Source organism: Manis pentadactyla, chromosome 2 (genome assembly GCF_030020395.1).
Source record: "Manis pentadactyla isolate mManPen7 chromosome 2, mManPen7.hap1, whole genome shotgun sequence".
In the NCBI taxonomy this organism is placed as follows: Eukaryota; Metazoa; Chordata; class Mammalia; order Pholidota; family Manidae; genus Manis; species Manis pentadactyla.
In genome coordinates, this window is record NC_080020.1 from 78,388,999 (window position 1) to 78,405,142 (window position 16,144).

At 36.4% G+C, this 16,144-nt stretch overlaps 1 protein-coding gene and 1 long non-coding RNA gene across 11 annotated transcripts in view; both read left to right on the top strand.

Annotated features, from left to right (window-relative positions):
• SSBP2 (single stranded DNA binding protein 2) overlaps positions 1–13,534 on the top strand; it is a 295,394-nt gene extending 281,860 nt beyond the window's left edge. For 9 of the 10 annotated variants that reach the window (XM_036914199.2, XM_036914196.2, XM_036914197.2 and 6 more), the window contains 2 exons: positions 5,644–5,742; positions 12,909–13,534. In XM_036914199.2, coding sequence (XP_036770094.1) covers positions 5,644–5,742; positions 12,909–12,938 — 129 coding nt within the window. In that variant the 3' untranslated portion in view covers positions 12,939–13,534. The remainder of the gene's footprint in view (positions 1–5,643; positions 5,743–12,908) is intronic. The other variant, XM_036914200.2, reaches the window with a different exon arrangement.
• LOC130681225 (uncharacterized) lies at positions 5,749–6,962 on the top strand. The gene is made up of 2 exons (XR_008994311.1): positions 5,749–6,105; positions 6,640–6,962. It is a non-coding gene; the product is annotated as an uncharacterized LOC130681225 (long non-coding RNA).
• Positions 13,535–16,144: the final 2,610 nt, after the last annotated feature.

Genomic DNA, 16,144 nt, shown 5'->3' on the forward strand with positions numbered 1-16,144 from the left:
ACCAGGGAAAATAAAATAAGATTGATTGAGCTACAAAACTTTTTACATTAAACTTCAATCTAAAAAAATGTTTAATCGGCGTTCTGACATTGTATCTTCATTCCCTGGCTGCTTCGCCTCACAAGTTCTATATGCACTTTGGATGTTTGTGCTTAGGAACAATCAAGAAGGTCTTTTTCTTTTCTAAAAATAGATAAATATTTATAAGAAGCAGTGACTTACCTCTATGAAAAATTGTATTAGCTAAACCTTCAAAAAGCCTATTTGCAAAATAAGATTCACTGTGTAATTCCATTAGAGCCGTCTTCCTGGGAAGCACCTTTACAACCAGGTGACCGTGGTTGTATTGGGTATCTGAGGTTATCTAGTAAGTGATAATAGCTGAATTGTGCTTTATGCTCACCAATACATTTCTCATGTTATATTTGAGAAGCGTTCTTGTATCTAAAGGTGATTCTTCATTACACAAAGGTAGAATCATCCAAATTGAGTTTTAAGGCCATCTTCCTAAAATTCCCACTGAAACAACCCAAACAAAATTCAACATGGGAAACTATTTTGTAATTTATAAAGGACTTAAAATTTTTAAATAGAGTCATACTGACAAATTAAATGCCATCTTCTAATCTGTCCTCATGTGAGATCCATTAAATTCCTTCTGTGCTGCTTTTCCCATTCCTATTCTCTACGACAAGTTTTTCACTACCCTGAGCCTACTGCTGATAACATTCGCTTGCCTAATGATATATTTCTTATTCTTTAATCATTAATAGACCACCCATTGTGTACTTCTGTGTGTTGGGTATTGACCTGTGCACTGTGGGGAGATACAAAAGACTTCTTTAAATAAAAACATAATCTGTGTCCTCAGGTGGTTTATAGTTAAGCAGGAGTTCCTTCATTCAGTAAACATTAATGCACCAAGGCATTATGATAGGCTCAGAAAATCCAAAGATAAACAAGATACGGTCTCTGCCCTCAAGAAGCTCAGTATAACTGAGGAGATCGAACAGATGCACTAAGGATAATATACAAAGTTCAAATACATTTCAATTAACATAAGAATTATCCCCGAGTAATAAAATGCCACTTAACGATGTAGTAGAAATGACTAGTTGCCTCTGCCTTCAGATTAGCTCCAGAGCATCCCGTTGCTGCACTGCCCCAGGCTCGTAGGCTGCAGGCTCCAGCCAGGCTGATAGTGGTGTGCGGCATGTCTATTGCATCTCCATCACACTGTAGTCGCTTTTCTCTAATCAGCACATCGTGCATAGTACACACCACCACCACCACCACCAATTATTTTTCTCCCTACCTCTTTCCACTGACAGTCCAATTATTTCATTTTACTCTTCTCCCTACCTCTTTCCACTGACAGTCCAATTATTTCATTTTACTCTGAGCTATGCACATTGTCCCTAACTCCATTTCTCCCTTCTTCCTTCTCCAACACATGACCAGCTATCTCAAGAAACTCTCTCCTCCCTTTTCTCTTATTTCTGGGTTTGTTCTTTTCCATCCTATTATTTTTCTGGTAATTTTTGGTTGTGAATCAAAAGGTAACGTTGACCATTGCAACTTAGCAGTTTTGTTCGAAATCCTCTAAGGTCTCCAGCCACATCTTCCTGGTTCTCCAATTAAACCTATATCTTGGTCAAGCACCACTATTTACATATTTTTTTTAATGTCTCCACTAAGCACCATTATTTACATATTTTTTAAATGACTTACTCCACTTTTAAATGTTATTAGTACTACTTCAGTTCTTTTTCTATATTTTTACTGTAAATATATCTATTTTATTAATTTTAGATGCAAGGTAAAAAACACCAAATTGAGAATCAGAAAGCCTGGTTTTATACTTAAAAGTTGTGGCCACATGTTAATTTCTCTTAGGCCTAGTATCCTTAGCTAAAATACAGAGCTTATAGTTCATTCCCTGCCTACTTCATAAAATTGTTGAGAATCAAGTGGGAACATATGCTAAAGGCTATGAAGCACTACATAAATATCTTCCTTCTCATTATTTATTTTACCTCTGTGGGCTAGGAACTTAACTGTCAGTGCACTTTGGTAGCATTGTTTCAGTGGCAAAATGAGCCCAAAGCTCCAAATTTTTTAAATTATTTCTTGCTCAGTTGAGGATTACCTAAAACTCAGATGCATCTTTCTCAAAATACAGGATTCACTTTTAATTTGGAAGCCTTATTTTTAATGAAATGTGAAATTCTTTTTATCCCTTCTACAACTGAGAAGCCACCCATTTATCAATGGAACAAAACTATTTTCCCTTAGAGTTGTTGAATATGTTTGGGGTGGAGAGGTGCACATGGTTTGTTTTCTTAAAAGGAAATCACCTAAGTAAATTCCACAGTTCACATTAAAATACTTAACATTTCTATTTTTGAATCTGAAAAACCATACCAGAGAAGGCAAGATCTGATCATGACATGCTTAATAGATTATCAGAGGAGTCTTTCCCATCTGAAGCTTTCTGTCCTCAGAAACTTAGTTCCAGTTAAAGATCCCAAACCATTCATTCACAAGGGAGCTAATCAGCAACTATTGATCTCTGCCATCTTCTCAAGTATATGGCCTGAGTTCTAGCTCATCTGTACACCCTGGAAGAGCATGACTGACAGTTTGTTCTTTGGGGGGGCTGGCAGAATCAAAGCATTCTCTAAAACTCATTACTGGCAGCCTCTGAGCAATCCATTCAAAATTCATTTTTAGAGGGCTTAGAATAATATCAATATTATTTTATTCCAATTATAGGCAGGCTCAAAATTTCTACAAGTACTCTCTTTTTCAATAGCATTGTGAAAAGGTTTGGAATAACTTCTGAGGATGAGTGGAAGAAGAGACAATGTTACTAACAAATAGATGACATAGAACAATACTTGCAATAACATCAGAGAATAGATAGCCTAAGAGAATTAAATGTGTCAGATAAGGGAAATGTGTGTGTGTGTGTGTGTGTGTGCGCGCGCTTTTATTCATAACATTGCATACATGACATAGCTCAAGTAAGGGAAAAAACATTCCTGTTTAAAGAAAAGGTGAATGACAATGTATTACAATCCGTTAAAGACTGGATCAGTATAATGTTAACAATACTTTTTCAAGATGAATTCTTAGATTACAAGCAGGGAATGAAGTACACATTAACTGAAGTAAGAAATGCAACCAAAGTACCTAATGTAGCTAAAAGTAATCTTTACTTGTGCTCTGTTGTGCTCCACTCCCTAATTATGTGCTCAAGCAATTGGAATGCCTTTTTGACCAATCTAAGCCCTTTTTGTACATTATGTTCTTGCCTTATGATGAATCTATCGGATACACTGCACACAAACATAGCTACAGTTAAATGTAACACACAGTTCATTGCCAAACCTCCCTCATAACCTGGACTGGTATTAGGAACCACTGTCTTAGTTGTTTCTCAGATGCCAAAATTGAGTGTGTCCTTAGCCTATATCTTCATCTTGTAACTCAATGATCATGACTAGCACAATTTTCTTTGGACTTGCCCATTTTGAAGATTATCAAATATGCCCAGTGAGCTGGAGAGGAGTAAGTTTCAGATATTTGACATAAGCTCAGTTTTATGTGATGAATGTATTCTTTTAATCTTCTTTACAAAGTTCTTACATAACCCCCCCTACAAAAAAGAATGTAATGCAGAGCCGCCATGCTATGAAATGATTGAGGAAAGCAGAACTAAAAACACTAGAGGTGTTTTTTGTAAGTATTTAAATGTATTAATGCAATGTTACTTTCAAATTTGAAATCTTTTTAAATCAGGAGTTTGAGTCAAGAATTAGATTTGAAGTTAGCTAAACTTTCCAAATAGTAAATCAAGCAAGGACACATGACAAAAGTGTAGCAGAGACCGAGAACACCCCCAAGTGAATCAGAGCTACACAGCTCTTGGCAGCGCACGTCATGCAAATTACACAAGGATGGAGAAGGCTCATTCATACATTTGATAGAATGCATAAGCTTCAAAGTATACCCTTAAATACAAATATATATATGTTATATTTTTCATTCTGAGATTACCAATTTCTCTATTATGTAAAAAAAATGACAGAAATCTACCTCCACCAAAAAGATACAATATTTTTATAAATTTAGTTTTCTTCTTGAACTAAATCAGCATTATCATTCCTGTTTTCAAAGTACAGTTGATTATTTAATAACTTTTATAATCAGTGAGTTATAAAATATTACGCACGTCATTAAAATTCACTTAAAATTTTTTTTCAGGACATCAGTTTATCCATGTTCATTTCAAAGCACTGACATTTTTCTGTATACTTTGGGAAACTAACATTTTCAAGGAAAAATTTATCCAAAAAATAGAGTCCTGTTTATGCTATCAAACTGTGGTTCCCCAGCTGTTGGGGTTCATTGGCACATGGAGCTCCTGTGGGTCTCAGAGGATCCTTGTTCTCAGGTCCTCCCTGTCGGGTGCACAGTGGGACAAGATTTCTACGAGCTCTTCTACCTATCTCTGCTTTACTGTTTAACCATATTATTAGAAAGCACATACTCTTCTGGGAATAACTCATTCATGAAATTTTAATTTTTGCGACATAGCTTGGCTTTAGATAAGTTAAAATCCTCAGAACACTTTTCTTTAAAAAGTCTAAAAACTTATCCAAAACAGAATATAAAATGGAAATGGCTTAGGGGGAAAAAAATCTAAAATTTTCCTTCCCTTTGAAATAAACAAAAATTTTTAACTTTGAAGCTTAGTTTCACAAGTCAATGAATTGGATCTCGGAAGAGTCCTTCAGTCCTAGTTGCAATACTGCGTGAACAGGCTTCATGTGGCAGCCACTCTGTACTATTGAGGTGGAGGATCATATAGACTCGCATGGCTAAAACTGCAAAGTAATAATGAGGTGGACAAATTTAAATAGAATATGAAGCTATATACAGCTAATTCAGTTTTAGATTGGATTGCTAATAGCCATTTTATCGTAAAGGAAAGTTTCAGATCATTCTATTCAGAACAATGGGAAAAGGTTCCAAAGTAGTTTACTTTAAGCCCTCTTTTCCTCTAAAAGAAAAGTGCATACTGAATTCTCAAGCCCTAAGATATTTCTCTTGTTCTTAAACTATAGTTACTATCTCCGGTTTTTCCTTATGATTCAGACCTTAGAATAGTTGAAGTAGTAATGTAGAATTAAGGGGAAATGTTGTTCAAACAGTGACCTTTTGAAGTCTGATTAATAAAATCACCAAGGGAAGCCATTCCCCCATCAGGCCTAGCCGGTGGGTAGGCTCTCCTCATCATGCTCCTACTGGCAGCGGTTTCTAAACGCTCCAGAGGTCTAGGAACTCTATACGCTGAGCATGAAAAATTGAATAAATATTGATTCCAAGACCAGAAAAACAGTTGTGGTGGGCTATTTTGAGGGTTTTTTAGTTTTTTTTAGTTTTCATTTGGGAAAGCATTAGTGCTTGTCAAGATGAAGAAAATGAACTAGAATATGTGGTAGAAGTCTAAGGTTAGAATTATAAGTCTGCTTTGTCCTTAGAGATACTGCTATAGATTCCATTTTTGAGACAGTACAATGCAAGAAGGAAATTAAAATCTTCAACAATGCTCTGTTTTCTAAATCTTGTTTACAGAATTCTCCCAATAACATGAGCCTGAGTAATCAACCGGGCACTCCAAGGGATGATGGCGAAATGGGGGGAAATTTCTTAAATCCTTTTCAGAGTGAGAGTGTAAGTATTCCCTTGACTGAATGATTATATCCAAATTTTATTTCTGAAGCTCTTCTATTAGAATAAATGCATAAAGCCATTATTATGACTGTTTATCTAGAGATCAATAGGTTGATATTTTAAAGGTTAGAGAAGTAAGTGGAATTTCTTTGAAAAAATGGAAAAAATTAACTTTTATTTTCCTCCTACTCTGTGTACATTACCAAAACCAAGAACTAATACTAATTTTCTTCCAGAGAACATCTATTGTAAAGGAACATACTGGAAACAGTCTGCATAGTTGATAGTTGTTTCAAGTGTCCACATTACTGAAATGTCTTAGGTCTGTTCTCAGTGCTGTCCTGAAGGCTCGGAGAATAATCTGTACGACGTCCTTCATGCACTAGACTGATGGCCAGTATTGATGGTCTGTTAACCTGCTATTTACATTGAACCTGAACTGGTTATCCAGAGCAGTTTTTGGTGTGACCATAGTGTTAGGAAAGGTGGCATCATCCCATAGCGCTGTAGAAGTAAACAGGAGCAAAAAGAGAAGCAATAAAATAATTTGTTCATTTAACAATTATTGAGCAGCACTTACCATGAGCCATGGCAATTTGCTAGGTACCAGAGAGAGCAAAAAGACTATGGTGTCTTTTCTCAAGGCGTTATTACATAATTCAATGATTTTTTTTTTTGAACTAGTATTTCACATTAGAAGCACCTAAGCATTTTTTTAAATACAGTGTCCCGGAACTCACCTACACTTAGTGAATCAGAATTTGCAGGAGCCAGGCTGGGTGTACTTAGATATGGAAAAGCTTTGTTAGTGATGCTGATGCACATTGTCTGCTAAAACTACTGAACTGGACTACAGCCTAAAGGATTTCAAAACCCAAACTAATTTCATCTTCATAGGATCAGTGCCCCCACATATGTACTGCCATCATTAGACTATGTTCCTGAGGATCTACCAGACTACAGATAGAATGGGAGGAGAAAGCCACCCACATTTTGCCCTAACTCAAGCTCTGCCAAAGGTGACACCATCAGGATCTGAAGCAGTGACCAGTAACATGCCTGCTTCTGCACAGAATGGCTGCTTTCTGAAATGGAACCCAAGATTGAGTGTCCTGTGCATTCTTTTACTGCTTGCTATTGACCTAGTACCTCTGCATGGGATAAGACTTCCTGTTTTTAGACTTTTGTTAAAACTAGAAATAAAATTGTGCTGATCTTTAGTTTATCTATTTTATTTACAGGATATATATATGGTTTGTGAGAAGAAAGAAGTATACAAATTAAAACTAAAAATTTTTCTTAAAACATCAAAAGATTAGCCCATCAGTGATGAGGGAAGAGGTAAAACATACGAAGCTGTGTAGTTGATCATAATGCTTAGGTTTATGGGAATTATTCTTTAGATCCTATTTCTTTTACTTGTTTGCTTCAAATGGAAAAATTAATTTTAGTTGGCTAATGTTCACTTCATCTAACTAGAGACAGTTATTTCCTTTTATTAATTCAGTTCAGTTCCACACTTATGGAGCCTCTTAGATGCAAAGCACTAGGTTAAGGACAAAGTATTCTTAAGGTAAATACAACACATCTGAATCTCAAAGAATGCAATCTGATGGGAAGAATGTCCTTATAAACTAATTAAACCATATGTCAGATTAATATGTGCTATAGATATAAACCAGGTATTTTTAAAGCATAGAGGAAATTAATTTTGGATTAGGAAAGAAAACTTTCTTGAAAAGGTTCCAGTTGACTGTAACTTGAGGAGAACTCTCCCCCTCCTTCTTTCCTAAATTTGTCCCTGGTGACCACTGCTTTGTTTACCAGTTGAAAGAGGGGTGCCACTTCAGAGATGGCATCAGAAACCTCTTTGGTGAGGTTCAGAGAATCAGCTATAATTGGACTTTAAAGACTTCTTTGCGCAGAATGGACACCAGCCTCACCCTTTAACCTGAACTGGACTCTGCCCACCCAAAACAGCAGCTCCTACTGTGAATCTGTGCCTGGAAAGGAGAGCAGCTGGGGCAGGGCTTCCCCACGCCATGCCTTCCATCCAGCCTCACCTCCCCAGAAGCCAGGAAGACTGTGAGTGCCAGACCGCAGTGCAGTCAGCAGAAAACAAAAGCTCCCTCCCTTCTCGTTCCTCCCTCTGTCCTCTTCCCTCCCCCCAAGAAAAGTCCCAAAGGGAAAGGTAATTGAATGGTAGCTGAGGAGCGACCCTACCACCTGGAAAGTGTGCCCTAGGAAGCGGGTCCGCCCTAGCTGCCCATTCTGCTGTCTGCCTGGTGAGGGGTCTGCACAGTACAAGTGAGCTGGTGTTCCCTCTGGCTTTCTCTATCACATCATCAGCACACCCTTTTGTTGCAAACTTTTTAGAAGATTCAAAAATGAGAGTGGGAAGGAAGTAAAAAGAGATTCAGTGCTGACCAACTAAGGCTTTAAAGAAGTGAATAGGCCAGGTATCTATCGCCAACAAGTTAGCTTTCCTATAATCAAGGAAAAGAACTATTTAATAAACTCAGAAAGAAAACATTTTCCAATGAGTCAATATGAAAATCTAGTATTTTTTAATGCATATAACTCTGAAATGCACATATTTTTGAGCAGTCAGCCTTTTGAGGATTTGTCAGTCTTTATCTTGAAGTTAAACCACAAAAGGAGTCCTGGGAAGGGCACAAACATCTGCTGAGTGCTTATTATGTAGCAGACACTACCCTAGTCGCTTCACGTGTGCTTTTTCATTTAATTAACATAGAAACAAAAATCACAACTCCAAAACAAAAATCACCACCTCCAAAACCTTGCAGTACCAACATGCAACACACAGAAAAATGTGAATCAAAAAGTGTTTCACTATTCAGCCTTTTTTAAAAATCATAAACAAGACCTTTATTTCAAGAAACAAAAATGCCCTCTAGTGTTCAAACTTTGTAAAATGTTTGTTTTTGAAAACTGAATACTTGAAATTAAAGCAATTGAATATTGAATTGAATACAAAAAGGCTTAAAGTAGTTTTTCATGCTTCTCAAGTAAACAGTCTTACTTCTTGAATTGATTTAACAGAATATTTTCTCCATGGCATTGAACTATAAACAGTTGAGTAAATAGGATATTAAAAATCATGGTATCAAATAAGAATTATAAACAGAAGATACATAATCCTCTATTACCCTTACTCTCCTTTGTCATCTTCTATTGTAAAGAAATCACATATAACAAATACCCTAATCTTTTTTTGCAGTGACATAAACACTAAATATATTTCACTTTAATTTACTCCAAAGTAGCTGTACTGTTCATTATTTATGTCTCATTAAGAAAATAAATATTATATAGATGCATAGAACTAGAAATATAACGAGATCTGAACTCTTCTTGAAGCATATAAATAGGAACTTATGTGCATTGTTCAAAGATTTAATGAATATCTCCAGCCTCCCACGGTGCGTGAACTGGGTATAAAAAGGGAATTCACACATTCTGTAGTTAAACCAAGGCATGCCATTTCAAAATATATTTTACATAAAAAGGTAAACTAAAAAGTTAGTACCTGTTTAAAATTTTACTTTTCAGGTTTTGGTTTTTCTTTCGCTAAACCAAACAGGAATGCTGTCGACAGCTTTCTAAGAGCCATTTTAATCATCTGAACCAGACTCACAGAATAGTCTTGGAACAGGGCACCTCTTACTACAGCGTTTGGCACAGACATCACAATGCCAGTGCATACTGATGCAGCAGTGCAATAGAAACAGTGCGGCGGGGCCTCAGGGCAGTACACCATGAATATATTATGTCTCTAAATATGACACCTGTTTAATACCAACTCTGCCTTTACTTTGGGAAAACCGGAAGCCACCTCTCTTCTACTTTGGAGAATAGTAATCAATAGTGAAATTCCTTTCTGCTGCCACATTCTGAGTTTTCCTAGAAATTTTGTGATTTCCTTGTGTGTGCTTAGTTGAAGCAGTTTTAGTAAAGGCAGCAGCACAAGAGCACGTTCAGCCTTAGCAAATGCAGAGAGCACAGCACTTACAAACTTTCGCTCACAGCTGCTCGACTGTACCAGACACTTAGAACATCACTTTACAGGTACTTGTGCTATTCAAAAATTAAATTGTACTAGATGCTTGCTAATTTTCCTGAGCTGTTGTGCATAGAGCTGACACATCCATCCTGTCTAGTTGAATCTGACCTTTATTTCTCTCTTATGCGACTCTGTTTTTCCTCTTAATTCCCTCCTTGGACAAGCACAGCTCTCTTAACTTCCCAATGAACTGTATTAACAATGTATCGTTTTTCTGTAAGGTTTGCTTAAGATATTTGAAATCACAGGTTAACTATCTTAACAATTGCCAGTGTTAAGAGAGAGTAGCAAACATCTTAATAACACACATATATGATAACTGAGAATGTGCATATATTTTGTTTGCATATATACATACTTTTAACAATGTGTATTAGAATGAAGATTATAACATTTGGACTACATTTCCTAGTATTACATGACATATGAATGAACTGGAATAATCTTTATGAAAAAAAGAAAGAATATTTTAAAATCCCAGTTATTCAGGATGTGCATTAAATGAGATGATTTCCAGAGTCGATTATGACTTATCCAGATTTTTTTCAGACATCTCCTTTGAAGTCCTTCCTGAAATGCTTTAGTATCTTTTCCCATTTTTAGATTATTGGCACAATATGCCCAATAAAATGTCTTTGAATAAGGATTGATGACCTAGTTGTATTATTTAAATTTATATTAAATACAGCTGAATTTTCAGTTCCTAAATTGCCCTTGCTACATTTTAGGAGTTCACAAGCTCTGTGTGGCTAATGGCTGTTACATCGGACAGCACAGAACAGAATTTATCTATCATCACACGAGTCCTCTTGGACGCCATTGATTGGGTCACCATTCTTATTGTAAATGACAGTAGCTATAGAAGGCATAGATTAAATTTTTCTGTCCATTTTGCCATATTCTGTCATTTTTTCTCCTTTTAATAGAACCTTAGTATTCCATTTATTTTCTTGTTGTTTATTCTTACCCCTGAAAGTCCAATGCCAAAATATAATTCTATTTCATCAAAGGCTGTGGAGGATTCACTGAAGCTCACTGTCAGTTTTCCTAATGGGAGATTTGCATGCATCTTCTGCTGAAATGGAGGCACGTCCCCCTTCCTGCACAGCGACAGGGTAGTCTCCATTCATCAGTCCTTGTCTATGGTTGTTTGGGGTTTGCGGCTTGTTTTGCTTTACTTTGCCTTTTTTTTTTTTTTATGCCACTACCAAGGGCAAAGGGAGAGAGATCTTCCTGCCAAACTGAATCCTTGCTCTTTTGCCTTTTCCCTGGCCGTTTCCCCTTGTATCACCTACTCGCTGTAATCCAACATACAGAAGCAGTAACATTCGTAATTGTTTTCTCTACTGAAAGGAAATTTGAGGCTATTAAGTGATTACCAAGTAGATTTTCCTTGATTTGACCTGTATTTAAAGTATTAATACTCCTCCCCATGTGGTTCTCAGGCCTAGTCATCTGCCTTTACTCAGGGTCAATTTTTTGGGTTTGAGCCATAAACTTACCCCTAATGACTTTCTGACCAGACTTTTGCCATATGAATTGAACCATAGTCACCTTATGCTGTTCCCCAGGGAATCCTGTTTTGTCTACATTAATAAATCCATCCACACCTCAGCACGCACCTTATAGCTCGCCTCTGGTTCCTGCAGCACCGCAGTTCACCTGAAACTCACTCAGCGCCATGTGCGCCCTTCAGGAACAATCCCTGCCCCCTTCCCAGGATCATAGCACTTCCCAGCTAAGCCTCTGCTGCCTGGGACTTTAACCTGCCCCTTTTCAGGAGGCACAATCATTAACATGTCAAAAGGAATTCCCTTTTGTCTTGGTCCTCACAGGTTTTTATTAAAATATTTAAGGGTCCACCTTCACATTTTAATCTGGACACCCTCTTCGTCTGGAGACCATTACCCTTTGGGAGTGGACGCCCCTGCCCATATCTCAGGCGATCTGGAACTGTGGTGTCCAAAATGGGTGCCGCTAGCTACGTGGGGATATTTAAAAGTAAATAAATCAAATAATATTAAATCTTAGTTCCTTTGGCACACTAGCCACATCTCTTGTGTGCAGTAGCCACATATGGCTAGTAGCTTCCGCGTTGGGCAGCACAGATGGTAAATATGTCCATAACTGGAGAACGTTCTATTGGATAGCACCGCACTAGAACTTTTCTCACATCTGTTCCTCAAGAATGTCAGCGTGAAAGGGCATAAGTATCAAAATAATTGCTCTTTGTTCCTGGCTCAGTCACTTTTGAGACCACTTTTCCAAATTTCCGAAGGCCTCACTTTTTACCAGTTGTCAGCCCCACTAAACTGACAAGTAGCGCGAAACAACAATGCCCCTACTCCCACCAAAAAAGTATTGTGTATTGAAATTAGAGCCACAGATTAGGGGAGGGGCTTATATGCTAAAGTATGAATTAGATTCTTAATTTGTGATTAGATTGATTATTAATCAATGCTTTAATGAGAACTTCCTAGGACCAGCTGGGTGGTGGCTTTTGCTTTGCTTTGTTTCCCTAACACTATTAATCAAACATTAGCTGAGCACTTTCTGTGTATTCAATAAGCACATGGTTTCATGGATTTTATATTTTATCTTCCCAAAATTCCTTTAGGCTAGATACTATTATTAAGCCTATTTTACAGGTGAGGAAACTGAGGCACAGAGAAGGTAAATAACCTTTCAAGTTTATGTAGCTAGTGGGTAGCAGTACTACCCCTTGTACTTCATTATGATTCAGTCATGGACTGGATTGACCCAAATTGTTACAAGAGCCCACGGAACATGAGTCTGGCTAGAAGGAAAAAGCTGAGGGGTGGGTAATTATCAACCACTTAAGTCCAGGGAAAGAACGGGACTGCTTCCTTTCCAGAAGGAATATTAAAAATTTCAGGCTATGTCAATTCTATGTAAATTTACTCCTTTTATAGTTCCTTATTTTTTTGTTGTATGGGGCTAAAAGCTTGAGCATAAGTGGATATAAAACATTAAAATTCCCAGTTATTGTTATTTACCAAGAAGAACATTAGTGGTCTGCAAAAGAATTGTTGTTAAAATACATATTCTTCTTTCCTTCTAGTACTCCCCTAGCATGACAATGAGTGTGTGATCCATTACCAAGTCTCCTCATGAAAACCAGTGAGTCAGCCCTTCCAGAACTACTACAGAAGAAAATTACTCATCACAGTGTACAGCTAAACAAAGGAATCTCAGTCACACCAAACCAACCTTTTGATTCCCTGCTCTCTCCCCAATTTTGTGAAGAAAGCGGGTCCAAACGTGATTCAAACAACTGTACAGAGTGGCATATTAGAATTGCCCTAAACTGAACTGCAAATAATTATCTGTGTATGTATATGTGTGGGAAAAAGAATGTACTGTATATGTGTATGTTATATGGACATATACACATACATACATTGACCCACAGGACATTGTAAAATATTATCACATGACATCTTAAGTAGAAATAAGTAGGGACTTTTATTCCATCCTTTTTTTCACGTTTACATTTTAATTATTAAAAGTTGCTCCTGCCCCTCCCTGAACTATTTTGTGCTGTGTATATCACTGCTTTATATAAGTTATTTTTTAAGGTGAACTCAGATGTTATGGTTTTGTAAATGTCTGCAATCATGGATAGGAATAAAATTGCTTATTTGAGAGCTTTCATTAAATTGCGTCTGATGCAAGTTATCCTGTGAATCACAAAGTGTACTGTCTCAAAGAAAACAAAGTGTGTCTTCATCTTTATGTCAAATCAATTTCTCAGTTACCTTCAGTGAAAAGTATTTTTATACCTTTTATTTAGGAAAAATACTTCAAATCAACAGAAGCTTAACTGGGACCTAACACAGTATATTTCTACAATAACTGCTGTAGATGGAATTCTTGATTTGTTTGTCTTGATACAGAAAATCATTAATTGGCCCCAATTGCTTAGACCACTAGCAATAAAGTGACAGGGGTTGTCATATTTTTAGCAACACATTTTCTCTTTATCATGATAAAGCCCAGAAGTGATAGCAAAACCATTTGCTTGATTTTGTCACTTCTCACTAGGAATAGCATACTAATGTGAAATGGTATCTGATTTTTATTCAGACCTCTTGTGAACATTTCCACATAGACATTGCAAAGAAGATCTATTCAAATAACTGAGACTTTCAGCACAAGGCGAAAAGTTTTTACCACACCCAGGGGCTCTGGAGTGCTACTTCTCTATCTAGATATCTTGCTTAATATCAGCAGAGTTGACTGATTCCAGTCCCTTCTGTGCATACCTTCTCACTGGCAGCAGAGCGTCTGCTCTGTTCCCTCAATGTATGACTTTTATTTAGTGGAAAATCGTTTATAGTAACTATATTTCATCTGGACATTGACTTCAGCAGGCTAAATCTACATTGTGTAACTGTTTAGAAAACAATGAATAAACATTAGAAAAACAATAGCACACACCTCCCTTATGAAAGCTCTATGGCATTTTTCAGATCTTTTGGGGTTTTGTGTTTAACCATACATACAAACACCAAAATCATAATAGAAAAGTGTGAAGACTTTAATTTTAGACTCAAAAAGATCAGTTGGTGATCCTTTCTGTTAAAATTGTGATACAAATAACTATTGATAAACATCAACTGTATATCTAAACTCCAGAAACTTTGAAAAGCATTGTTTAATCTCAGGTAAGAGAAAACCTTTCTTTAAGTTTATAATCTCTGAAGTAAAAACAGCGGTATATTTGCTAGTTCCTAGTCTCAGAATTTCTCTCAAATCCATAATAATTTATTCCTTGTGAAAATAAAGATTTTGCTTGTGCATGACAGGGATGCTGGGCAGAATTGTCAAGGGGAAAAAAAAGAAGCTGAATTAAATTTATGTTCCAGATTTAAACTCTAATCAAGCGAGTCACCATTAATTATTAGTGTGTGGGAGACTTAGGGCTGCACACTGAAGAAGAGCTTCCAGCTTTCAAGCTGTAGTGAACTTCCATGAAAAATTCAAACTAAAAAATCTTTAACTCAAGCCAAGGTAACCTGAAGATGACGCCTTGTATAGACACATGAATTTACCAAGAGTAATTTTTACTTTCAATTTTTATGACATTTGTGTGAACATTGATAGTCCTATAATTATCAAGCTTAATTTTATAATGCTAGAAATTTCAAGCGTTTTGTTGACTTTTTTCTCCGTTGTTAGTAACCTTGAATTTGTTTTATTTGCCTTCTAAGAAGGTATTGTTTCTAATTATCACAAAGAATCATGAACCTGATTTTACTTGCCCTTATTTTAGGGGTAACAATTGGGAAATGAATGGCAAGTATAGTTCCCATTGTGTCTAGCCTATTTGGTCAAAAAAAGTAAAATTTGATTTTTTCAAGGTATCGTGATCAACTCATCGTAAGTATTTATTTCTTTTTCTCTCTTGGAATTCAGATTTAAAATAGCTATTTTAAACTTTTTAAAATTCCCAAAATAGTTGAAAATTTTATTTTTGAGGAGAAAATTGTATTAAAAAAACAGAAAATAAGGATACTTAGTTTTAATATCAAATAATTTTCTCATGCACTGAATGGAGGATAGAATATCTGTATATTAATTTTTGTTCATTTTGAATCATTTAAACCTTACCCTTTCTGTTGTAATAGGATCATTTAACCGTTTTCTCTCATTTTCCATTTCCATCCATGCATTTGTGTTGGTCTTGATATATACTACCTGTTGCTGAGTTAATTTTACACATTACACCTCACAGTGATAGTATCAGTACTTCTTGTCTACACTGAACATATAAAATACCCATATGAAATGTGAAAATAATAAGTCAAAACATTAATTCTCATTATTCTGTGTTGCATTCTACCCAACTCACTACAGTTGAAAATCCATGTCAAATTCTTTCTAAGGTTTGTATATTCTTAACTATCTTTCTTATAGCAAAGTTTCTCATGGAAACAAAGGCTGTAGAGTGCCATTGATCTGTAACACCCCGCACATTTGATGGGTGAATCTTAGCGCTCCTTTACGCATGTTCCATTTGGACTCAGTTGCTGATGAGTAGGAATTGTACAGCTAGGAATCTGAGGTTCAGATTCCTTTATTGTCAAAGATTAACAAATGAATTCTGCTCCCTGAGCCATGGAAAGCCCAAACACCACTTCCCTTCCAGGAATAAAATAGAGAAAACTTTCATCTCTATTTTTATGACTCTCTAAGATATCTGAACTCTATTCCATTTCAAGGATCATTCAGCTAACACTTCCTGTAGTTTAAAAGATAGCAAATGAAAATAAATGAGTTCGGTTTGGGACATGA